The sequence below is a fragment of the Panthera onca genome, chromosome X (assembly GCF_046562875.1).
Source record: "Panthera onca isolate mPanOnc1 chromosome X, mPanOnc1 haplotype 2, whole genome shotgun sequence".
In the NCBI taxonomy this organism is placed as follows: domain Eukaryota; kingdom Metazoa; phylum Chordata; class Mammalia; order Carnivora; family Felidae; genus Panthera; species Panthera onca.
In genome coordinates this window covers 107,760,707-107,784,891 of record NC_138357.1, presented here as the reverse complement: position 1 = coordinate 107,784,891, position 24,185 = coordinate 107,760,707, and the positions used below count along the sequence as shown (strand labels likewise).

General features: G+C 52.4%; 1 protein-coding gene and 1 pseudogene across 1 annotated transcript; both read left to right on the top strand.

The window, feature by feature from the left end:
- Positions 1-12,621: 12,621 nt before the first annotated feature.
- On the top strand, positions 12,622-14,016 carry LOC145713636 (melanoma-associated antigen B5-like; annotated as a pseudogene).
- A 3,258-nt stretch (positions 14,017-17,274) lies between these two features.
- LOC145714550 (melanoma-associated antigen B5-like) lies at positions 17,275-23,788 on the top strand. Its single transcript, XM_081794145.1, has 2 exons — positions 17,275-17,384; positions 22,367-23,788. The coding sequence occupies exon 2, from the start codon at positions 22,428-22,430 to the stop codon at positions 23,556-23,558; it is 1,131 nt and encodes a 376-aa protein (XP_081650271.1). The 5' UTR covers positions 17,275-17,384; positions 22,367-22,427; the 3' UTR covers positions 23,559-23,788.
- Positions 23,789-24,185: the final 397 nt, after the last annotated feature.

Sequence of the window (24,185 nt, the reverse complement as noted above, 5' to 3'; positions counted from 1 at the left end):
TCGTCCCTATAAGAAGTAAATCTGTTAGAAGGAGAGGCCCGGAAGATGCTGTCTAGCTGGCAAAGAGAAGGAAGAGATCACAGTGATTCTTCTCTGGCAGCAGACCATCTGGGCAGCCCCCTACCCCCAGCCTCCCAGTCCTCCCCCCCACCCCTGCCTAATGTCACATCTTCCTAGGGACAGCACCCAAGTCCCTGCAAGGCCCGCAGTCAGAAACCTGCTCGAGGGTCGGCAGGGATGTGGATTTTCCAGCAGCCTCTAACTGAGGAGAGGACAAAATGAGGACCCTAGACACCCACACCCCAGAACATGGGATTACCGAGGTGAGCTGCCCTCACACCTAGAGGGCCTCAAGTAGAGCTGTACCTGAGCATCCCCTCCTCCTTCAAGGTTCTCAGAGATAGAGAAGCCTCAGTTTAAGGGCTGTGTCCTCAGGGCAGTGGAGGGAAGAGTCCCAGCCTGACAGGTAGCAAGGTGGGGACCCCGAATGAGGAAGGAGGAACTGCCCGTCCTGCAACGCCAGGGGCTCCACAACACATACCCTGCTTTCCGCCTCGTGTGGCTGTGGCCGGTGCTCTCCTGCTGAGGCTCCCCCTCATTTCTTCTGGTGGGGAACAGAGGAGGGGGGTTCATGGGGAGGCGAGGTCTCTGGTGCTGGGGCAGCAGCTCCGATTCTGTCCAAGCAGCAGATCCTATCCAACAGGCCTTACTGGCATTTAAGGTGAGGATACTGAGGGCTGATGAGTGGACCCCTATGACAGAGGGGACCACACAGAGCCTCCGGCAGGGGGAAGCCAGGGAGTAGCAGCCGGCCTTCCCCGTCTAGTGTCTCAGGAAGATGACAGCCTTGCCGGAAGGCTGGCCGACTCAGTAGAGGAAGGAGTCCCATATACTCCCCGGAGTCAAGGTTAGACACCCGAGCAAAGCCCGAGGGGCTAGTCACTCGACAAGAGGGAAGTGTCCTAAAATTTAGCCCCTACTATGATCTTTCAGAGGATCCCAACAGCCCCGGACAGATAGGGTTCATCCTGACTTCCGAATCGGAATGTCCAGGCAGGTAACAGCCTTAGTCTGAGGAGCACGGCCTTAGGTGAGTGGAGGGTAGAGTCCCAGGGCTGGTCATGAGTCAAGAGGAGGACCGTGAGTGAGGAGCAAGGGGACCCCTCACCCCAGAAGAGAGGAGAACGCCCAGAGTCCCACCTTTGCTGTCAGTCCTAGGAGGCCCAGGGCAAAGCTTTCCAGCTGAGGTGTCCCCTCTTTCCACGGGAAGTGGTCTCACGGAGGAGAGGGCCTCTGCCTAATGGGAGCAGCCTCGGTCCTCACGGTGTGGAAACCTTGTCCCTAACTGGAGGCAAGTTGATGACTCTAAATCAGGGGAAAGGGACACCGACCAGAACACACGGGGCCACGCAGAGCCCGACCACTGCTGTCTTCTCTCTGCAAACCCAGGAATGTTGGCATTCCTGTCCCGCTCGTGTCCTCTGGGGGTGTCTCGTGGAGGAGGTGAGGCGCTGGGTCGAAGGGGCGAGCCTCAGCGGAGCAGAGGGAGAAACTCCAGGTCATGCCAAGAATCCGGCATGGGGCCCTACGTCAAGAGGGAACCACCCAAACCATAAAGGTAGAGACGCCACAGAACACCTCGGCCACTGTCGGCAATGGGACCATAGGAAGGGCTGCCACGGGAGGCAACCCTCACAGCCCCCTAGGTGGTCTTAGGCCATGAAAAGCCTTAGCATGGGGGAACGGGCCTCCAGGTCATGGCAAGAAGCAGTGTGAAGACTGAGTGAGGGCCAAGAGAAACAACGGAAAAGAGAGAAGAACGAACAGTCCCACCGCCCTGTCAGACCTGGCTGGGGGCTCCAGGCAGGAGTATGCAAATGTGTCACCCACTGGCTTCCAGCCTTGGGGGACTCAGGTCAGTAGAAGGAGGCCTCCTAGATCCTGACAGAGTGAGGACTGTAGGTGTCACCAACCTCAGAACGGTAGAGTCCCATCAAGTTTTGTCCCCCGCTGTTAGCTCTCAGAATCTCCAAACAGCTGTGACTAGATGTGACTTACGTGACTTCCACCTCTGGGGACTCGGGGTGGTGAGGCCCTTGGTTGGAAGCGAGAAAAGGGACAACTGCCAGGCTGTGCCAGGGATAAGGGTAAGGGCCCTGAAAAAGGAGCAGAGCATGAAAACCATAACAATGGTGCAGCACATCATATCCGCCCTGCTGTCAGTCCCGGGAGACATCGGGAAAGATGTCAGGCAGAGTGAAGGCAACCCTCAATTCCTGTCAGGGTGACAGAGAAATAGGGAGAGTAAGAGATCAAGAGAGGAAGGAATGAGGCCATCCCAGAGTCAAACTGAGGAACCTGAGTGAGGACCAGGGAGGCAAACCATAAGTTCCAGATTTGCCTACCACAACTTTGTGTCTCAAGCGACCACAGGCAGGGGTGGCCAAATATGGTCATCCTCACTCTTTCTACTGGGTCTCAAAGCGTTGTGGCCTTCCTAAGAGGAGATGTCTTCAGGCGAAGGTAGAGAGGAGCCACCGGCCCTCCTAGGATTCAATGTGAGAACCCTGACTGAAGACTGAGGGGCCCCTGCCCCACCCCCCGAGTGGAAGGGACAACAAAGAGTCCAGCTGCACCTCTGCTCAGCGCTTCAAGGCTCAGGGCAGGGTGGACAGGCAGAGGATCCCCTATTCCTCCCTTATAGCATGTCTAAGGATGTTAACATCCTTAGCCTGGATGTGAAGCCAATAGAGGGCAGAAGGGTGTGTCCCAGCCCCGAGGTGACAAAGTGAGCAGCCCCCCCTGCCAGCCCCTGTGGTCACCCTGGTTCACTCCCAGGCAGGTCTGTCTGACAGTGGCCCAAGACTCCCAACACCTTCCTCCACAGGGTGCTCAGGACCCAGGCTGACCAGGACAACAGGAGCCCTGTGGGGTCCTAGAACAGTGCCCTCGAGGACCCTGCAGGGGCAGCCATGGTCGAAGCCAAGGTGGAATCTCCCCACTGATGGGGCTCACATCATCTCCCTCTGATGTCAGGCAGAGCCAGGTGCCCAGGTGCCTTTGCTATTTGCTGTCCCTAACCAGTGTCGTCACGCCTCAGGGCCAAAAGAGTAAGCTCCGCCTCTGTGAGAAATGCCCCCAAGGTCTTGAGGGTGCTCAGTCTACTGCAGCAGCAGCAGCAGCAGCAGCAGCAGAGTCCCCCATTTTCCTCCTCTCCTGATTTGGGGGTATTCTGCAGAGATTCCCTCTTTCTGGCATTCCCCAAGAGCCAAAGAGAGCCCCATCCACCACTACCTCTATTGTAGGGGTTTCCTGCCCAAGATGTGAAGACAATGCCAAGAGCCAACCAAGCTGAGGAGAGGACAGCACCATCCACTGAGAGCTCCCACAGAACTCCTGTAAGCAGGAAGGCAAGTTATACTGGTACAATTTCTGCTGTACGTCTATAACATGAAGACCCATTAGAAAAGCAGTCATGCTGAAAGGTGCTGACAAAATGTCTAAGAACCGCTTCCCTGAGATCCTGAGGAGAAAGGGATTGGCTTTTGGCCTTGAATTAAAGGAAGTGGGGTGCCTTTGATGCAAGAGTGGTGCTAGAGCATCCCTCTGATGCTCCTGCCAGCGTCCTGGACTTCCTGACCACGGGCGTGTGAGTGGCGATAAGGATTTGCCCAAGACCCATCTCCTGGTGACACTCCTGAGCATGAGCTTCATGAAGGGCAACTGGGCCACAGCAGGGAAAAACTGAGAAGTTCTGAGTCAGATTTAGGCATATGGTGGGGGAACAACTTCGTATATGAAGAGTTCATCACCCAAAATGGAATGAGGCTCGAGGACCTGGAGTACCGACTGGTGCCCAACGGTGATCCTCCTCTCTGTGAATTCCCATGGGGGTCTACGAGCCTGTGCTGAAACCAGCAAGAGATACGTCTGGTCATTGTGGGCCAAGGTCAATGTTACCATCTTCGGTGCCTTCCCATCCCATTATGAACAGGCTTTGAGATAGGAGAAAGAAAGCCTCTAGAGCAGACGCTGCCAGGTTGAGCGCCCAAACCAGCACGTGTTCCAGGGCCATTACCACTAACTACGCCCACATCAAGTACAGCCTCAGGGAGATTCTGGACCTTTTCACTGAAGAATGTCGTTAGGGTCGAAGCAGTGGAGGACTCTGTTAGCACTTTCTAGAAAACTAAAAGATGTGTATCTCCCATTTCTTATATTATTCAAGATGGTGAGAGAAATTAAATAATAACAAAGAAGGCATTCTGCTTGCTATCTCTCTTCCTCCACAACCGTTAACTGAGCATCTCTTCTCGGGGGGGCCTCATGCCAGTACTAGGGATGCTACGCAAAAGACCAGGCCACTGTCCATAGACTTTTAGTCTAGGAGCTGCTGCCGTATCAGCAAGACGGTGACCCAGACTCTAGGACCCATGTAAATGACGAGTGAAAAGAAGGAGTCAGGGAGAGAGAGAAGGTTCCCGATGAGAGTAGCCACGAGCAAGTGCTCTGCAGCTAGGCACTTGGGAGCTTTGCCACTCTTGACTTCCTGTAGAGGAGGTCGTTTGAAGTTAAGCAGGGTAGTGGACTAGATGAAGTGGTGAGAATCGTGAGCGGAGAATGGGCCCTCAGATGGCAGGTCTCAGAGCTGAGAGTCTGACTATAGGTAAGAATGAAATCCTGCCCTTAATCCTTACTTTGGGATGCTGGATACACCAGACAGGCTCTCCACCTGGGGCAGGAAGAGAAGCGGTCCTGGGCTCTGGTTCCTGTGCATGTGAACACAGTGCACAAAACAGATGTTTGAGGCACATGCTGTCTAGGAGGCTTCTAAGAAACAAAGGTGACACTCATGGAGAGTGAGATGTCATGTCACTATCTCTGCGCCGGGCTGGGAGGGCCACAGGCTATTCCATTCCAGGGGCATTCTATTAACTGAACGATTTTCAGGGGAATTTGGCAAACTCTTATGGAAAACTAGATCCATGGTGGTGGTGAAAGGAATGAACACAGGTGTGGTTTGGATGGAAAGGCCCCCGGGAGGGAAACTGTCCATGACACCAATTCTAGAACATCTGCATTGCATCGAACTGGGGGAGACTCCTCCACACCCAGATTAAATAACACATTTTCAAACGGGAAAAATGTACATAGCTTTACTGGCTAAGCAGTACTTCCTTCTTTCCAAAGGTGCTGCAGTTTTTCTGACATCTCATAAAAACAAACGAACAAACAAACAAACAAACAAACCCGAAATCCCAGAGGAATTGGTATTATTGTCTGGGGTCCTAATCATCATAGTAAGAAATGCCACTCTTTAGAAGATCGTTGTTTCAGATGCTTTGCAAACACTGCACATATTCCAACAATCCTACCAGAGAGGACACATCAGACTCACTTTGCAGATGATGAACTAGCCGTTTTCTTCAGTTCACCTGGCTTTGAAGTGACGGACCCAGAACTAGAGCCCTGGTCTGAATTTGTCTAGAGGCCACACCGTGCCACTGCGTGTCTCCCAGATGAAGACCGACACGGTGTCTCTCAATTCACTTTGTTTTCCCCAGTCCTCCAAAATAGATCTGAGGCAATAAGAAAGAGGAACTTGTAGCCAAAATGTTAAAAGCAGGCATAGAAGAGGAAGGTTACTGTGAAAAGAGACCACAATTTGGGGATTGTCTGTGGCTTGCATTCACCTCAGATCCACATACCATTAGCCGTATGGATCCTTGGAAGCAGACCCTGCCCTGGCCGCAAGGCGTGCGTCTGGTTCCAGCACTTTCCTGCAAGACGGCATCCTCGCCCGGGGCCTTCCCTGGCGTGCCCTCGTGTCCAACTCTGGAATCTGTTACTGGTGTGTTATTTGAGACTGGCCTCTGAAAAACACAGCAATGAGCGAGCTTATCCGAGTGGTCAATAACCAAAGCCTCCCTTGCAATTTGGGGATGAGCAAAGACCACGGATTTCACTAGGAATCAAATAGGATAACTCAGAAACACAATGGTTAGATCAGAGAAGAAAATACCGACAAAGGGAAATCACTGCCTTCACAGAAAAGGAGCAAATGCATTTTACAAGAGAAGAACATGTGCTCTACGCTTCTACTCACAACACTGCTGACACCAGCAGTATAGGGTTTAGGGTCTTTATCCCCCAAATGGACCAATTCTTAAGCAGCAGCCAGGTGTTCTACAACTCAATTCCATTCTGACAACATTTACTGAAACGAGCATCAAATCTCACAAGTCAAGGGCTCATTCCCAGAAGACTCTCCTATACTTAATCACAAATCTGGGCCTCCCGTTCCTCTGACTGGCTATAAATCAGGGATTCCCACAGACTCTTCTTGGGGTTTGAAAATTTTCTAAAACGGCTCATAGAAGTCAGGAGTATGATGTACTTAGTAGGTTACTGATTTCTCATGAATGGACAGGACTAAATTACAGCCAAATGTAAGAAATGCATAGGGGCATCTCGCTGGCTCAGCCAGTTAAGCGTCTGACTCCAGCTCAAGTCAGGATCCTGCAGTTCGAGCCCTGCATCGGGCTCTGCGCTGGTGATACAGGGCCTGCTTGGGATTCTCTCTCTCCCTCTCTCTCCCTGCCCCTTCCCCACTTGCACGCGTGCTCTCTCTCTCTCTCTCTTTCTCTCAAAATAAATACATCAATTAAAGAAAGAAAAAAGAAAAGCACAGAGCATGGTGTGGGGAAGGCGTTCAGGGATTCCTCATCCTGTCCCCAGCTGTCCCACCCTCCCAGCACCTCCATGAGTTCAGCCAACTGGAAGTTCTCCAAAACACTTTGGTTAGGAGTTTAACGGAGGCTTCGTTACAGAAGCACAATTAATGAAATCACTGGCTGTTCGCGATTAAGTCAATCTCCAGCCTCGCTCCCCTCCCCACAGATCAGGAGGTGGGGCCGAAACTTCCAACTCCTTAAATACACGGTTGGTTCCCCCTGGGCAGCCAGTACCCATACTTAGGAGCTTTCCAAAGTCACCTCATGAACATAAACTCAGGTATGGTTGAAAGGGGCTGGTTCTGAATGGTATAAAACACACTCCTTTCACACACCTCAGAACGGTAGAGTCCCATGGAGTTTTGTCCCCCGCTGTTAGCTCTCAGAATGTCCAAACAGCTGTGACTAGATGTGACTTATGTGACTTCCATTTCTGGTGATGACAAATGTATAAGGAGGCCCTGCTACATGAGGCAGCTCGCAGACCCAGAGCCTCAGCCAGGGTGGCCTCTCCTGGTGATGGGTGGGGGGAGGGCGCGGGGAGCCTTCAAGGACCCGGGTCAGCTGCTGTCGCAGAATCCAGTGAGTCAGGTGAGGCAAAAGATGGCCCTTGGCCTTCCAAGTTGTGCAGAGTTGGGGGCTGGAGGGAACAAAATGAAGATCTTTGCCTTTTTTGTTTGTTTTTTTCATTAAAGTCATCTGTAAGCTTTTTTTTTTTTTTTTTTAATTTTCAAATATTGTTCAGTTTAGTGAAGATATTCTGCTTCAGAACCTAAGGTTACTAATGCCAGAGAAATCACATTATTACCATTCACGTTTAAGTTTTAGGGTTTGCCTTTTTTTTTTAAACAAGCTCAAATGCCTTCATTCTTTCCTTTTTGCTACAGAACTGGTTAACAGAGCACTGAAATGGGGTTTTTCATGGGAACATGAAAGAGCCTCATTGGAAAATATTTGGGATCACCAGGCGGTGAAACTTAAGTAAAGGACGGTTAACTCTTTGCTTTATTCTTTGGGCTCTTTGCCCATAAAATTAAATAACATACACCTGGGTATTGTGTAGCTTATTCAAAATGTATAAGAAATTAAATAAACTTCTTGTTTTATTTTATTCATTTATTTCAATAATAATAAATGCTATTTATTTCTTTTCCTCTAGTATCAGTTGAGCACCCTCTCTTTGGAAAGCCCCCTGGTAGCACTGGGAATGTTAAGAAAAATAAGCAAACCAATGCACATAGAACTGTAGACTCTAGCAGCAGTTATACAGTGAAGATGGTGAGATCCACTCCAAGAAATAAATTAATGACAAGTTAAAAAGAAGAGGAGCATAAGGGGAGGTCCTAGGTGAGAAAAGTCTAGTGTAAAGTGTTCGGTTAATGCTCTGTTGGGCTTGGTAAAATGCCAGTCCCTTGGGGAGGTCATTTTAAGCCAGGCTGTGCTGTGGGCTGGATGTGGCCGGGGGAGTGGTGGGCAGCGAGGGGCCAGGTCTTTAGATGATGGTTCTGAGAATTGGGAGCCCAGGCCTATAGTGGAAAACAGTTTTTCACATTTACTCTGGGGTTGTCAGTGTCAGCATCAGTCCCTAGCTGAGGCCTGAATGGAATGGGTCCTATGCGCTTGCCCCAGTGCAGGTGACACAGTACACAAACGAGGTATTTTAGGCAGAGAACGTCCAGAGAGCTTCTGAGTAATAAGGGTAATACTTCATTGAAGTGCGATGCCAAGAAGGCCCTGGACTTTCTTGCTTTTCATGGGATGGGAGTGCCCGAGCTCACTCTGTCAGAAGGGCATTTTAACTAGGTTATTTTGAGTACAATTTGTCCAACTCTTAAGAGAGGGCATGAATTTTGGTGGCGATAAAATGAATGACAACAGGGGTGGTTTGGATGGAAAGGGACTTAAAAGGGAAGTCGTTGGTACCTGACACAAAGAGAAACTTTCAGTTGCATCCAATTGAGGAAGACAGCCCCATACCTATATTAAACAACAGATGCTCTAGTGGAGAAATACTACGGATTTTATTTGCCCTGTAGCATTTCAGTGGATTTGGATTTCTATACTGTTAGTAGTTGGATATTGTCTAGTAGAGGCTGGAAATAAAATTCTGTGAAGAAACAATTTTCTCATCAGGGGTCACAATCATCTCAGTAATAACGGCCGTTCATTAAAAGCACCAAACTTTGTGGGGTACCTGGGTGGCTCCATCGGTTAAGCATCTGACTCTTGATTTCGGCTCAGGTCATGATCTCACGGTTGGTGAGTTCGAGTTCAAGCCCCGCATCGGGCTCTACGCTGATAGTGCGGAGCCTGCTTGGGATTCTCTCTCTCCCTCTGCCTCTGCCCCTCCCTGGATCGTGCTTGTGCTCTCGCTCTCTCTCTCTCTCTCAAAACTAAACATTAAAAAAACAAAAGCACCAAACTTTGCCTAACACCATGCCAAATGGGTAATATCCATCACCTATATGTCTATAGTCCTACATGACAAATGTTATCAGACTCACTTTCCGAATAAAGAACTTGGAATATTCTTAAATTCAAGGCTGGCAAGTGACAGCAATGGACTAGACCCTGGCTCTGAATTCCTCGAGAGCCCACAGTGCCACTCCTCTCAGCCCGAGGCATATGTGTATCACTTACTTCACTGTTCTGCTCATTACTCCCAACTGTATTTCAGGTGTTAAAAACCATGATTCCACACCCCAAATATGGTTTTGGAAGACAAAGCCCAAGGAACAAGCAATAGCAAAATCAATGTTAAGTATGAATAAAGAAAGAGACAGTATTCAGCGTCAATAATGTTATCAACAAAGGAAATGTCAATAAACCTGAAAAGATCAGGGAATCACAGTATCATGTGGCTCAGTCCCTCTATTGTGGAAAACAAATCTATTAGAAGTGAAGTTATGTAAGAGGCTAAGTCTGTGAAAAGAAAGAAGAGGTCAGTGTGTGAGAAAGAAGAAAGAAAGAAGAAAGAAGAGATCTGCGATAGCATACCTCCGGCCCTGGGCCCCTGCCTCTACTATAGTTTCATCACCTCACATTACTCCTGGGAATCAACTCATTTGCTGCCAGGTTTGCAGTAGGGAGACTAAGCAGGAGTTTGGAAGGATGAGGTATTTCCCAGGAAGCCTTTCAAAGAAGAGTCAGGAGAGGTGCCTGGGTGGCTCAGTTAGTTAAGCATCTCTTATTTTTGGCTGAAGTCATGATCTCACAGTTTGTGGGTTTGAGCCTCCATCAGGCTCTGCACTGCTGGTATGGAGCCTGCTTGGGATTCTCACTCTCCCTTTTGCTCTCATAATAAACAAATTTTAAAGAAACTTAAAAAAAAAAAAAAGCAGCTCTTTCTGCCCACAGGTCCTGTCTCCATGCTTTAATAAAATCACCTTTTTGTGCTAAAGAGGTCTTCAAGAATTCCTTCTTGGCCCTCAGCTCCAAACCCCCCACAACCCCCAAAACCTCATTATTTGGTGCCTGAACGCAGGGCTATGAGTTTTTTCACCTGGACTCCGAGCTTCGGTGCAAACTTGGCACCATTGGCTCCTACTGCCACCCTTGAAGTCAGGGAGCAAAGAGCAACCACTTGGACCACCCATTTCAGACTTCCCCACCAATGTCCAAGAGTTTATGACCAAGTTAACACAGTCTAGGAAACTGCATCGTGTGGTGAATCTCAGACAACTAATGAGAAAGCAAAATAGCAACTACCTGTGAGCATTATGCCTACTATTCTGGCAAATGGACAAGTTAACGTCAGTCAACTGGGTTGTACCATGAGAAATTTTCCCCAGGTTTCTGGATGGTGCTCTGGTCATCAGAAATTTAACTCCCTTGAAACCTAATCTGGATCATCACTGCACAAGAGTGAAATTACCATTTTTAGCTGTTTAACTGACAAATATGTATATTAATGTTTATTTTTTTTAATTTAAATGTTTGTTTCTTTTTGAGAGAGAGAGTATGTGTGTGAGCAGGGGAGAGGTAGAGGGAGAGGGAGACACAGAATCTAAAGTAGGCTCTAGGCTCTGAGCTGTCAGCACAGGGCCCCATTCAGGGCTCGAACACACAAATGGCGAGATGATGACCTGAGCTGAAGTCGGACGCTTAACCGACTGAGCCACCCAGGTGCCCCTTAATGTTGTTATTTATGCGTCTGAGGCACTGCAGAAGACATGAAATGTTTTTCAACACGATTTGAGGAATTGTTTGAAGAAAAGACTTTCCCCCAAAGCACTGAATATGAAAAACTGTGACCCTGTAATAAAAAATAATTGTATTTGGTTTTTAAACTATAAAAAAAAAAGACCCGAGTCCATAGGAAGACTGATAAATTAAGATTGAGGAGACCAACACCCCATAATAACTAGACTCATAGGAAGATTGGCCTGTGACCCCTCTCAGGCCCAGGAGGCCAAGGCAGAAGTGCCAAGATAAGCCTTCCCTCACTTATTTTCAGGGCTCTCAGGGACATTTGAGCTTTGGTCTACATGGGTAATCTTAGGTTGAAAGAAAGCAGAAACCCAGGGCTTGCTGGAAGTCAAGGTGAAGATCCTAAGTGAAGACCAGGATCAGAGAGGGCCCCAAGGAGCCTGAATCCTGATGCCATACTTGGAAAGGCATAAGCAGGAGTAGCTTCATGCAGCATTCCCTGACTTTCCCTCTCTGACACCTTGGGGAGTGATGGACTCGGTCTGTGGCTTTGAGACCTAACAATAGAGGGAGGCATCCCAGGTACTGCCACTCAACATGGGCAGAATCCTGAGTGATGACTGTGGAGACCCCAGACCCCAGAATAGTGAGCTGGCACAGAGGCTGCCCCTGCCATCAACCCTGGGATGCCTCGGTAAGGATGTCAGGCTGACTCGACAAGAAAAGGGTCAGAAACCCGAGTGCCTTGCTCTAAGGGAAGGGATCTCAGGCAAGCGAAGAAAGGAGTCTCAGGTCCTAGTCAAGGTGAGGATCCTGAGTAAGGACCTAGGGAGCTCTTTTCCCTCAGAACTGAATTAATCATACAGAACTCTGACTTTGCTGGCACCCTTTGGATACCTGGGCATTGATGACAGAGTACGACATACTTCCTCCTATGGTGTCATAAAGGGTTGAGAAACTTGGTCTATAGGACTATGGCCTAAGCAGCTGCAGTGGGAAGATTTCTTTTTTTTTTTTTTTTTTTTTTTTTTTTTCCTGGAGATCAAAGGAATACCCTGTGGACTAAGGGAGCCACACACCCCTTAAGAGTAGGAATAGGAAAGCATTAGTTTCTTACTCTCAGCCTCAGGAGACCAAGGACAGGTAGGATCAGATGAGAGTCCCACTTTCTTCTAGGGGTCTCAGGGTGGTGCAGGCTGTGATATGAGGGGCATGCCTAAGGGCAAGGGAGGGAGGAATTCCAGGCCATGAAAAGGGTCAGGGCTCAAAACGAGGACCAAAGGACTACTCACCATGAGGCAGAAAGGAAAGCAAAGATTCTGGCTCTGCCCTTAATTTCAGCCCTTGAAGAACCAGGGCAGGAGTTTCAAGTAGAAACTGCCCCAACACTTATATATATTAGGTATATGGGAAATGAAATCCTTAGATCGAAAGTGCAGCTACACTTCAGTGAAAGGGGTGGAGGTGTCAGGCCCTATATGGACCCCAGGTAAGGACCTTAATGAGGACTGAGGACCCCAAAGAGGCCAAGATAGAAAACTCCCCACTGAACAGTCAGACCGGGACAGGAAACATAAGCTGAGGACCCCTTTCACTTCCTTATCATGGGTACCAGGGAGGTTTGTGATGTCAACATCAGAGGAACAGAGGTGAAACAAACAGACACAAACAACAAAACAAAAACCCCATGACTGGCCACTAGTTGAATGATGGTCTTGACTGTGAAATAGGTGATTTCTCAACCACAAGACCAGCAGCTCCTGCTATCACCCCAGTATGCCCGAGGCAGGTCTGACAGGAAGCAGCCTAAATCTCTAATTTCCTTCACAAGCTTCCCATGGGATAAGCCGACTGGGAGGAAAGGAGCCCTGTGGGTGGTGAGAGAAGTGCCCTTGAGGAAAACCAAGTGTACCTTCTTTATAAAGGTGCACACACCCCGTCAACCTTCCTCCTCCTCTAGTGGGACCTCACCACCTGCTCTCCTACTCATACTCCTGACCACTGACCTTGATCACAGCCATCATCCCTCAGGGTCAGAAGAATAAGCACTGCACTCATGAGAAATGCCACCAGTCTCGAGGTGACACAAGAGTTCAGGCCCCTGTAGCAGTGGAAGAGTCTCCTCCCTCTTCTTCCCCTGTTTCAAAAGGTAATACCCAGAGTTTATCAGCTAATGACTCAATTAGCACTTCCGAAGAGTCTTGCCCCATCTACCACCATTACTTCTTCAGAAATGTTTGGTACAATATCTGATGGTGAGAATAGCCAAGATGAGAAACATCTATGTTTCTCTGGGCTCCCACCTTTTACTGAGATCACATGCTTTGATGGGTTTGTTGGAACAGTTTCTTCTGTACCAATATAAAATGAAAGAGCCCATTCTGAAGGAATGCTAAAGATTAGTGGCCAAAATTACAAAGAATACTATTCTGAGATCATTAAGAGAGCCTCTGAACATATTGAGATTGTCTTTGCTGTAGACTTCAAGGAAGTGGATTCAACCAGCCACTCCTATGACCTTGTCAGCAAAGTGAAACTCCCTAACAATGGGAGGGTGTGCGCCGGCAGGGGGTTACCCAAGACCGGTCTACCCTGATGACAGTCCTGGGTGTGATCTTCATGAAGGGCAACTGTGCTGCTGAGGAAGACATCTGGAAATGCCTGAATATGACGCAAGTATATCGTGGGAGGAAGCACTCCGTCTATGGGGAGCCTAAGAAGCTCATCACCAAAGATTTGGTGAAGCTAGAGTACCGGGAACACTGCCAAGTGTCCAACAGTGATCCTCCATGCTGTGAGTTCCTATGGGGCCCAAAAGCCCACACTGAAACCATCAAGATGAAAGTCCTTGAATTATTGGCCAAGTTCAATGACACAGTTCCCAGTGTCTTCTCAGCAAGATATAAAGAAACTTTGGAAGATGAGGAAGTAAGAGCTGAAGCCAGACCTATAGCCACTGTGTGTAACAGGGTCACTTCCAGCAGACTACTGAAGTCTGAGGCTTTTTAAAAAAATCATCGCAGTAAGAAAATATAACCTCACAATAGGGATTTTCATGGAAATGTAAAAGAACCTCATAGTAAATATATTGTGATAATGGAATATAAAAAAACAATAAAACACGATCAACTTTGGTGTTCTTTACTCCTTTCAGCCTTTTGCTTTATAAAATTAAATAATTTATACCTCAATATGTTTAGTTTTAGGATATGCCAAATCATAACAAGTTAGACCTCATTCTCTCTTTTATTCCCCAAATGTCTACTGAGTACGTGCTTTCTGGAAGGCTCCATGCTAGGAGTGGGGATGCTAAGATAAAGACCCAGCCTTTCCCATAGAATTTTACAAACTAGTAGCTGGGATCATAAGGATCCCAAAACTCTGTGTCTTACAAAAAAGTAAAACAAAAACAAAAACAAAAAACGCAATGAGGGAGAAGGGAGGTGCCCTGGGGCCAGGCAGAGTGTAAGTTCCCCAAAATAAGACCGTTTAAGTTTTGGGATATTGTGGGTCAAACCATGTCATGTAATTTCAAATTAAACTATGCAGTGGACTAGACTGAGGTTGTGGCAATGGTGATCAGATGCCATACCCTAAGATGATGCATCTCAGACGTGAGAGAAAAGAAAAATCCTTGAATCGAAAACTACATTGAGCTGTAAGTTCTAAAATTAAGGTTCAATATTACGGGCTCCTTGACATTTAGTGAAACTTACAGGGCCTCAAATTGTCTTACTGGAAGTTCCCCCTCGATATTCTGTACTTACAGGTAAGGGCCCCTACCAAACCGTCATCTTTATCAAGGGAACAAGGCACAAACCTTGCTTATTCCTAAGCGGTAGATTTCTGTTCCTTACTAGCATGCAAAATTATTCAAAGAAGCTGATGACACAGCACCACTGGAATGAAAGGTCACCTCAAGCTCTTGACACCAAACTATGCCTCCCACAGACTCGCTCATTCACTGTGTTCTTGACCGGTATCCCCGTGTCGCACTGTGTAGCACGTGGTGCCTTATCCCCTAGCCAGCGAGGAAACGTGGCTAATAACTGGTTGTCTATCTCGTGTCTACATTGTCCAGTACTGCATGTGTCAACTCCACATAACCATAGTGTGGAGGCTCCTTCCTTACCTCGGGGGGTAAAGAGGAGGTCATTAAAATAGATTCTTACAAATGACTTTGGCTTCGTAGATAATCCAGAGAGAAATCTCTACTTGGGGCAGTGTATTAACCTGTCAGGAATGCCATAACAAAATAACAAAGACTGGGTGGTTTAAACCAAAATTTATTTTCTCACAGTTCTGGAGGCTAGAAGTCCAAAGTCAAGGAGCTGGCAGGGCTGGTTTGCTCTGAGGCTCCTCTCCTGGGCTCCTAGATGGCCACCCTCTTTATTTGGCTGTCTGTTTGTGTGCATGAATCTCTGGTGTCTCTTTGTGGGTGCTGGTCTTATAAGGACATGAGCCAGACTGGGTTATGGCCTACCATAAAAGCTTCATTTTAACTTAACCACCTCTTATGATCTCATCTACAACTGCAGTCTCATTCTAAGGTACTGGGGGTTATGGCTTCAACATGAAATTTGGGGGGACACAATTCAGCTCTGAAAAAAAAACAGAAATCATGAGCGTCTTCATTCCAGTCTCAATACAAAAGAATATAGTGCACAAATAGCTATTCTAAACACATTGTCTCCAGGGACTGAGATAAAAGGGTGAACTCCCTTGAGATGACATACACAGAAGCCACAGTATAGATACTTTCTTCCTGGAACTGGTACAGAGCCCACTCTATTAAAAGAGCATTTTAATTAGGTTATCTTGACTGTATTTTGGTGAATTCTAAGAGAAGGCTACATTTTGGGACTGGGGGTGGGGGAGGAAACAAATGAAAATAGAGGTGATTTGAATGTAAGGACAATAGAGAAAAGCTTAACGAGTTGGTCCTTGACAAAATCCAAGGAGTTCAGAGTTGCATTCAGGTGGGGAAAGAAAAACCACACACCAAAATTAAATGTTCTGGGGTTGCCCGGGTGGCTCAGTCAGTTAAGTGTCTGACTCTTGATTTTGGCTCAGGTCATGATCTCATGGCCGTGGGATTGAGCCCTGCATCAGGCTCAGCATGGAGTGTGGAGCCTGCTTGGGATTCATATTCTCTCTCTCTCTCTCCCTCTCTCTCTCCCTTTCTCTCTGCTCCTCCCCTGCTTGTGCTCACACACTCTCTCTCTCTCTCCATCAAATTAAACAAGCTTTTAAAAACATGCCCTAATGGGGAAAATCTATTTAATTCTACCTGCTAAAGTGAATGTTTGGCTGATTCAATCTTCTTTTGTCTAGGAGTATTCCATTTCCTAGGACATATCCTGGATTGAAAAAACATTCCTACGTAGGAGGGTGATATTGCCTAGGTAAAAATCATAACTGTCTTTCATTAAGTGCCCAATATTTTCCAGTCATTCTGACAGATGCTTTATATACAGCATACATACTCCCAGTCTTACAAGATAGTTTACCAAACTCAGTTGGCACATGAAGAACTTCAAATATTCTCATATTCACAAGGTGGTGTCAGAGCTAGACTAGGCCCCTAGTATGCATTCATCCAGGGCATGTATTGGGCTACCACTCCCACCCTGAAACAGACCTTGTATACCTTATTCACTTTCCTTGTTGCTACTCCAAAATATATCTTAGTCCATTAGGGGAAAAAATTGGAATACGTATACAGAGCAATAAGAATACCAAAATAAACGAGAGGTATGAATACTGAAAGGAAAGATACAATATCTGATAACAATATGACGATCTGCATATGCAGTGTAGCCTAACTTCAAAACATGGTGGTCTCATGAGATTATCTGCCTCAGCCCGTTACCTACAGTTAAGTATTATAGAACAGAAGTTACCTAAAAGACCAAGTCTGGGGCAGGGGTCAAGGGAACAAATGTATCGGCAGGGTTTCTCCTCTGACATTCCCTCTCCCAACCTAAGTCCACTTTCTCGTTCTTCACCTTTCACGTCTCCGATCACCCCTGGGACACAGACTCGTCCACTCTAAGATGGGCACTAAAGAGATTACTAAACAGTTCGTAGGGATGTGGAAGCGCTCCGGAAGCCTTTCATTAAAGAGACAGAAGCCAAGATGAGGACCGATATAAATGAAAACTGACGAAAACAACACACAGGCATACAGGGAGTCGTGCATCAACCTACCCTCATCTGCTCTCACACCTATGCTGTCAAGCTGACCTATTAAAGAAAAGTATCAAGGAGGTAAGAGGGTGGTGGTGGAGGGAAACCGCGAGTCCTCTCCACTCCAGAACAGAGGGGGCACCAGAGATCCCGCCCCCCGCTGCCAGCCTTCACAGGCCCTATCGTTGGTGACAGGAAGAACAGCCCTCACTTCCTCTTGGGGCGCCTGAGGAAGGGGAGAGACGTTCGTTTTGGCTGCCGCTCCTCAGGGCAGGCGGCTGAGGAATCTTCTAGGCCCGAGCGCAAGTCAAGGTAAGAAGCCCGATTAAGGAATAAGAGAATACCTCCCTCCCCGCAAATAGTGCGTCCCCTGCTCCCCACTGCCCCCCGCGCCTACTCTCAGTCTTATGGGGCCCTCGGCAGAGTGGTCAGTCAGGCGGAAAGAGATTTCCACCTAGGGGGTCGCAAGAACGTGAAGGCTTTGGTGGGAGGCGCCAGTTCAGCGGAGGGGAGAGAAGACCCTAATGAAAACCAAGGGGAGAAAAAGTAGGTAACAGGTGCCACCAAGGCCATGCCTGGTTCCTCATGGCTCCCGGGGGAATCAAACATGGCGGTCACACGTGTGTGAAGCTACCCTGCCTATTTGGAGGCTCAGGAAGCTGAAGGCCTTGAATTTAGAGGAAGGGTACTATGCTCTGAAGGAAATGAAAGAATCGAACTCTGAGTGAGGTCTGAGGGAACCGTCGTTTCTAGAACAATGAGGTGGCGCCTAACTTCCAACCGCCATTAGTCCTGGAGAGATCTGGGGAAGGGCAGTGGTATGTGGACGGACACTCGTGTTTTTTTCACTCTGGTGTCACCGGAAGGTTGGGGAGAGGAGTGTATGTTGTGGGGGTCGGTGGGGGTAGGGGGCTGAGGGGGGGTGTGTGGGGGGAGGGGGCATGGGGGGCGGTGGGGGGGGCATGGGGGGAGGCAGCGTCGGGAAGAGGCGGCGGCGTTGAGGAGGTGGCGGCGTTGAGGGAGGAGGCGGCGGCGTTGAGGGAGCAGGCGGCGGCGTTGAGGGAGCAGGCGGCGGCGTTGAGGGAGGAGGCGGCAGCGTTGAGGGAGGAGGCGGCGGCGTTGAGGGAGAAGGCTGCGGTGTTGAGGGAGGGGGCGGCGGCGGGCAGCGGGGGAACAGGGCATTGGGGGAGGGGGCATGGGGGGGCGTCGGGGAGCATGGGGGGAGGGGCGGGGGGGGCAGAGGGGGGAAGGGGCGTGGGGGGCGGCGGGGGAAGCGGCGGGGGGGGCATGGGGGGAGGGAACGGTGGGGGAGGAGGCGGGGGAGGGGGCGGCGGGGGAAAGGGGTATGGGGGGACATCGGGGGAGGGGGCACCAGGGGAGGCGGTGGGGGGAGGGAACGGTTGGGGGAGGGGGCGTGGGGGGGCGGCGGGGGAGGGGGCGGTGGGGGGTCGGTGGGGGGTGTCGTGGGGGGCGTTGGGGGAAGGGGAGGCAGGGCGGGGCGGTGGGGGGAGAGGGCGTCGGGGACGCGGCAGGGGGAGGGGGCGTTGGGGGGGCTTCGGGGGCTGTCCAGGAAGGTGGCGGGGGCAGGGGGCAGCAGGGGACGGCGGTCGGGGGAGGGGGCACCAGGGGAGGCGGTGAGGGGAGGGGACGGTTGGGGGAAGGGGCGTGGGGGGGCGGCGGGGGAGGGGGCGGTGGGGGGTCGATGGGGGGTGTCATGGGGGGCGTTGGGGGAAGGGGAGGCAGGGCGGGGCGGTGGGGGGAGAGGGCGTCGGGGGTGCGTCGGGGACGCGGCAGGCGGAGGGGGCTGTGGGGGGGGCAGTGGGGGGAGGGGGCATCGGAGGCTGTCCAGGGAGGTGGCGGGGGCAGGGGGCAGCAGGGGACGGCGGTCGGGGGAGGGGGCATTGGGGGCTGTCGGGGGAGGCAGCGGGGGGAGGGGGTGGCGGGGGATGGCGGGGGGGGGTGTTGGCGGAGGGGGCATGGGGGGCCGTCGGGGGAGACGGCAGGGGGAGGGGGCGTGGGGGGCGTCGGGGGGAGGGGGCAGCAGGGGAAAGGGGCGGGGGGGTATCAGGGGAGGGGGCAGGGGGCAGCGGGGTGAGGGGGCGTGGGGGGCTGCAGGGGGGGGAGGAGGCGGGGGAGGGGGCGTCAGGGGGAGCAGGCATGGGGGAGAGGGCATTGGGGGTGTTGGGGGGCGGTGGGGTGAGGGGGCATTGGGGGCTGTTGGGGGAGGTGGTGGGGGGAAGGGGCATTCGGGTGCGTCGGGGTTGCAGCGGGGGGAGGGGGCGTTGAGGGGGAGGGGGCGTCGGGGGCTGTCGGGGGAGGCGGCGGGGGGGAGGGGGCGTTGGGGGACGTGGGGAGGGTGTTGGGGGAGGGAACATCGGGGGATGTCTGGTGAGACAGCGGGGGGAGGGGTCATTAGGGCTGCAGGGGAGGCGGTGGGGGATGGGGGCGTCGGGGGGGGGGCGTCGGGGGGGGGTGTCGGGGGCAGGGGAGGCAGCGGGGGGGGAGGGGGCGTGAGGGACGGGGTGTCGGGGAGGCAGCGGAGAGGCGGTCTGGGGAGGGGGCATGGGGGGAGGGGGCGTTGGGGAGAGGCGGGGAAGGTGCGTCAGAGGGGAGGGGGCATCGTGGGAGGGAGCATCGGGGGAGGGCATCTGGAGAGACGGCGGGGGGATGGGGTGTCAGGGCTGCGGGGGAGGCGGTGGGGGGTGGGGGCGTCGGGGGGCGCGTCAGGGGGGGCAGGGGAGGCAGCATGGGGGAGGGGGCGTGGGGGGCATCAGAGGAGGGGGCATCAAGGAGGCGGTCGGGGGAGGGGCATGGGGGGAGGGGGCGTCGGGGGCCACCGGTGGAGGGGGCATCAGGGGGGCACGGGGAGGGGCATTGGGGGGAGGGGGCATTGCGGGGGAGGGGCGTGGGGGGGCGTCAAGGGGAGGGGGCATGGGGGGAGGGGGCGGTGGTGGGTGGCAGCTGGGGGAGGGGTCATGGGGGAGCGGGCGTAGGGAGAGGGGTCACTGGGGGCAGGGGGTGTGGGGGGAGGGGGCATTGGGGAGGCATTGGGAGGGGGCGTTTGGGGAGGCGGCGGTGGGAGGAGTTGGTGGGGGGCAGCGTGGGGCAGGGGCGTCAGGGGGCTTCAGGGTAGGCATGGGGGGAGGAGGCGTTGTGGGCGGCAGGGGGGCGGTGGGGGTAGGGGGCATCGGGGTGCATTGGGGAGGCGTAAGGGGGAGGGGGCGGGGCGGGGGGGGCTGTAGGGGGTGGGGGTGTTGTGGGCGGCAGGGGGTCGGTGGGGGGAGGGTGCGTCGGCAGGGGGCGGTGTAGGGAGAGGGCGTCAGGGGTTGTTGGGGGAGGCGACGGGGGTAGGGGGCGGGTAGGGGTGGCGAGGGGGGCCGGTGGTGGAGGGGGCGTCAGGGTGCATCCGGGAGGCGGCGGGGGGAGGGGGTGGTGGGGGTGTCGGGGGTGGGGAGGGGGCGTTTGGGGGGGGCGGGTGTTGGGGGAGGCAGCAGGGGGAGGGGGCGTCGAGGATGGCGGGTGGGGGGAGGGGGCGTCAGGGTGCGTCGGGGGAGGCGGCAGGGGGAGGGGGCGTTGGGGGCAGGGGAGGGGGGCAGCAGGGGCCGGTGGAGGGAGGGGGGCTGGGGGAGGGGCGTCGGGGGGCAGCGGGGGAGGGGGCAGCGGGGAGGCGGTCGGGGGAGGGGCGTGGGGGGAGGGGGCATGGGGTGAGGGGGCGTCGGGGGGGCACCAGAGGAGGAGGCGTCCGGGGGGCACCGCGGGGGGGCAGTGGGGGGAGGGGGCATTGCAGGGGAGGGGCGTGGGGGTGCGTCATGGGGAGGGGGAATGGGGGAAGGGGACATGGGGAGAGGGGTCGCTGGGGGGAGGGGATGTGGGGGGAGGGGGCATTGGGGGAGGCGGTGGTGGGCTTGGTTGGGGGTAGCGGGGGGTGGGGGCTTCAGGGCAGGCGGCGGGGGGTGAGGGCGTCAGGGGGCTTCAGGGAAGGTGGGGGGAGGAGGCGTTGTGGGCAGCAGGGGAGCGGTGGGGGTAGGGGACATCGGGGTGCATTGGGGAGGCGGCAGGAGAAGGGGTGGGGGGGGTGGCAGGGGGTGGGGGTGTTGTGGGCGGCAGGGGGTCGGTGGGGGGAGGGTGCGTTGGCGGGGGGCGGTGTAGGGAAAGGGCGTCAGGGGTTGTTGGGGGAGGCAGCAGGAGTAGGGAGCGGGTAGGGGCGGCGAGGGGGGCCGGTGGTGGAGGGGGCTTCAGGGTGCATCCGGGAGGCGGCGGGGGGAGGGTGCGTCGGGGGAGGCGGCAGGGGTAGGGGGTGTTGGGGATGGCGGGGGGGAGGGGGGGGGAGGGGGTGTCAGGGTGCGTCCGGGGAGGTGGCGGGGGGAGGGGGCAGTGGGGGCCAGTGGAGGGAGGGGGCGTTGTGGGAGGGGCGTCGGGTGGAGTAAGATTTTGTTTAAAAGCAACAACATTTACTCCCTGAAGTAGGAGGATTTCTAGATCTTTCCATGACCTCTGAATCGAACAATTCTTACTTTTAGAGAACGGGAAAGGGGGATGACTCCCATATTCTCCCAGCATGTTTTAAGGACAGGCTGGCAGGAAGAAAAGAATCCCAGGCTACAGTAGGGGCCAAAGGAAAGATTGGAAGGTGGGGAGGGGGAAACCACTGGCTGTCGAAAAATAAAAAGTCAGATCCCCACTTTTCCATCAGGACTTGAAGGCTCAGGGCAGGGCAGTCAGGCTGAGTCTCACCCTAACTTATTTACACCAAATCTGAGTACAGCCACCAGTGAGCAGAAGGGAAGTGTACCAGGCGCTAGTTAGAGGCCAAGTGAGTACCCTGAATGAGAAATGAGGACCAAAACAGCCCATGAAGGAGAGGGCTCCACACAACTCTCAGTTGGATGCCCCCCTGAGGGGGACAGGGTGTAAAGAACTACTTTACTTCTTCCTCTAGGGTCTGAGGTATCGAGTTCATGGCAAGAGAATAGAGGAGACCCAGGAGTGGTCAAGAGTTTTCAGGATGATCCTGAATGTAAACTTAGAACACCCCCAGAATGCAGAAGAGAGGCTCCCCACTGGCAGCCCCTGCTGTCACCCCAGTATACCCCAGGCAGGGTTGGCAGACTATACTCTAAAGTTCCCTCTAACTTCCTCCATAGAATTCTCAGGGAACAGGCTGATGAGAACAGGGGCCTTGTGGGTTCCTGGAGCAGGGCCCTCTGATATGCCCCCAGAGGCAGCCTTGGTTAAAGCCAGGGAGGAATGTCCCTGATGAAGGTGCTCACGTCACTTCATTCTCCCTCATCCAGGGATCCGCATCTCCTGATCCTGTTTCTACGCCTGCCTCCTGTGCCTGACCGAAGGGCCATCATGCCTCGGAGACACAAGAGTAAGTTCAAGGCTCGTGAGAGACGCCGCCAGGCTCGAGGTGAAGCTCAGGGTTGCGAAGATGCTCAGGCCAAAGCAGCAGCGGAAGCGGAGCCCACTCCCTCCTCCGCCGCTCAGTGCGAAGATACTACCCAGAGTGTGCCCACTACTGGGTCAAGTGGCGCTTCTCAGCGGCGTAGAAGAAGAGCAAAAACCGCCGCCGCTACTTCTGCCGCCGCGACTTCTGCCGCCGCTACTTCTGCAGCCCTTTCTGGCACTAAATCTGATGAAGAATCCAACAACCAAGATGAGGAAAGGGTGAGCCCCTATGAGGCCCCATTCTACGGTGAACGCCCAGGCGAAGATTCTCTGAGCAGGAAGCCTGGCTTGCTGGAGCAGTACCTTCTGTACAAGTATAAGATGAAACAGCCCATTCTGAAGCAAGACATGCTGAAGATTATCGGCCCAAATTATGAAGATCGTTTTCCTGAGATCCTCAAGAAAGCTGCTGAGCGCATTGAGATTGTCTTCGCCATCGACCTACAGGAAATCGACTCGACTAGATACGACCTCGTCAGCAAACTCAAACTCCCCAACAACGGGAGGGTGCGTGCTGGCAGGGGGTTACCCAAGACCGGTCTCCTGATGAATATCCTGGGAATGATCTTCATGAAAGGCAACTGTGCTGCTGAGGAAGACATCTGGAAATTCCTGGGTCTGATGCGAGTATATCCTGGGAGGAAGCACTTCATCTACGGGGAGCCCAGGAAGCTCATCACCAAAGATTTGGTGAGGCTGCAGTATCTCGAGTACCGCCAGGTGGCCAACAGTGATCCTCCACGCCATGAGTTCCTGTGGGGCCCAAACGCCCTAGCTGAAACCACCAAGATGAAAGTCCTGCAGTTTTTGTCGAAAGTCAACGATACCATCCCTACTGCTTTCCCGTCCTATTATGAAGAGGCTCTGCGGGAAGAGGAAGAGAGAGCCCAGGCCAGAGGCGCAACCGGGGCTGGCGCTACCGCCAGAGTCATCGTACCTTCCAGCGTCATGGCCAGGAGCATCTTCCCACCTCTGCTGAGACCCGGGGCTTCTAATCCTCTTGACAAGATAATACAACGTCGCAGTAAGAATTAGATTGTTAGCAATGTGAAAGAATCTCACAGTAAAAGAGTAAGGATGAGAGAATAGGAAAAAAAAATTTAAACATGGTCAATCCAGTTTTTCTTGTTCCTTTTAGGCGTTAGTTTTACACAAGTTATGATGTTTTAGTTTTAGATGATTTAGACTTCAAGTTTGCTCAATAAAGATAAATTACATCTTAACTCATACTTCGTTTGTTCAATAAAGATAAATTAAATCTTAAATTATACGGTGTGTTTACTGACTCTTTTGTTCATCACACATGGAGTATCTGCTCACCGGAAAGCTCAGTTTAGCACTGCAGATGCTGATATAAAGGAATCCAGTCTCTACTCATAGAATTTTAGAGCCTTTGAGCTACACTCACACAAGATGCCCAAATACCCTCTCTGGCCTGTAAGTAGAGTAAAAAGAACGGGAGAGGAGGAGGGTGGTCCTTATGAGAACAAGTGGAAATTTCCTAAGCAACACAGCTTGGGACTTTAGGAACCTGCTAGTCTTCAGGGGGATGTAATTGCCATTTACAGTATGTGGTGCACACAGTTGAGGCTGTGGAATTACTAGGGAAAGGCCAGTTCCTTCAACATTTTATGTCAGAATTGAGAGAGAAAACCCAGTGTT

Bases quoted from the DNA above. Each gene is read 5' to 3' on its own strand.
- LOC145714550 (XM_081794145.1), top strand. From the start codon at position 22,428: ATGCCTCGGAGACACAAGAGTAAGTTCAAGGCTCGTGAGAGACGCCGC.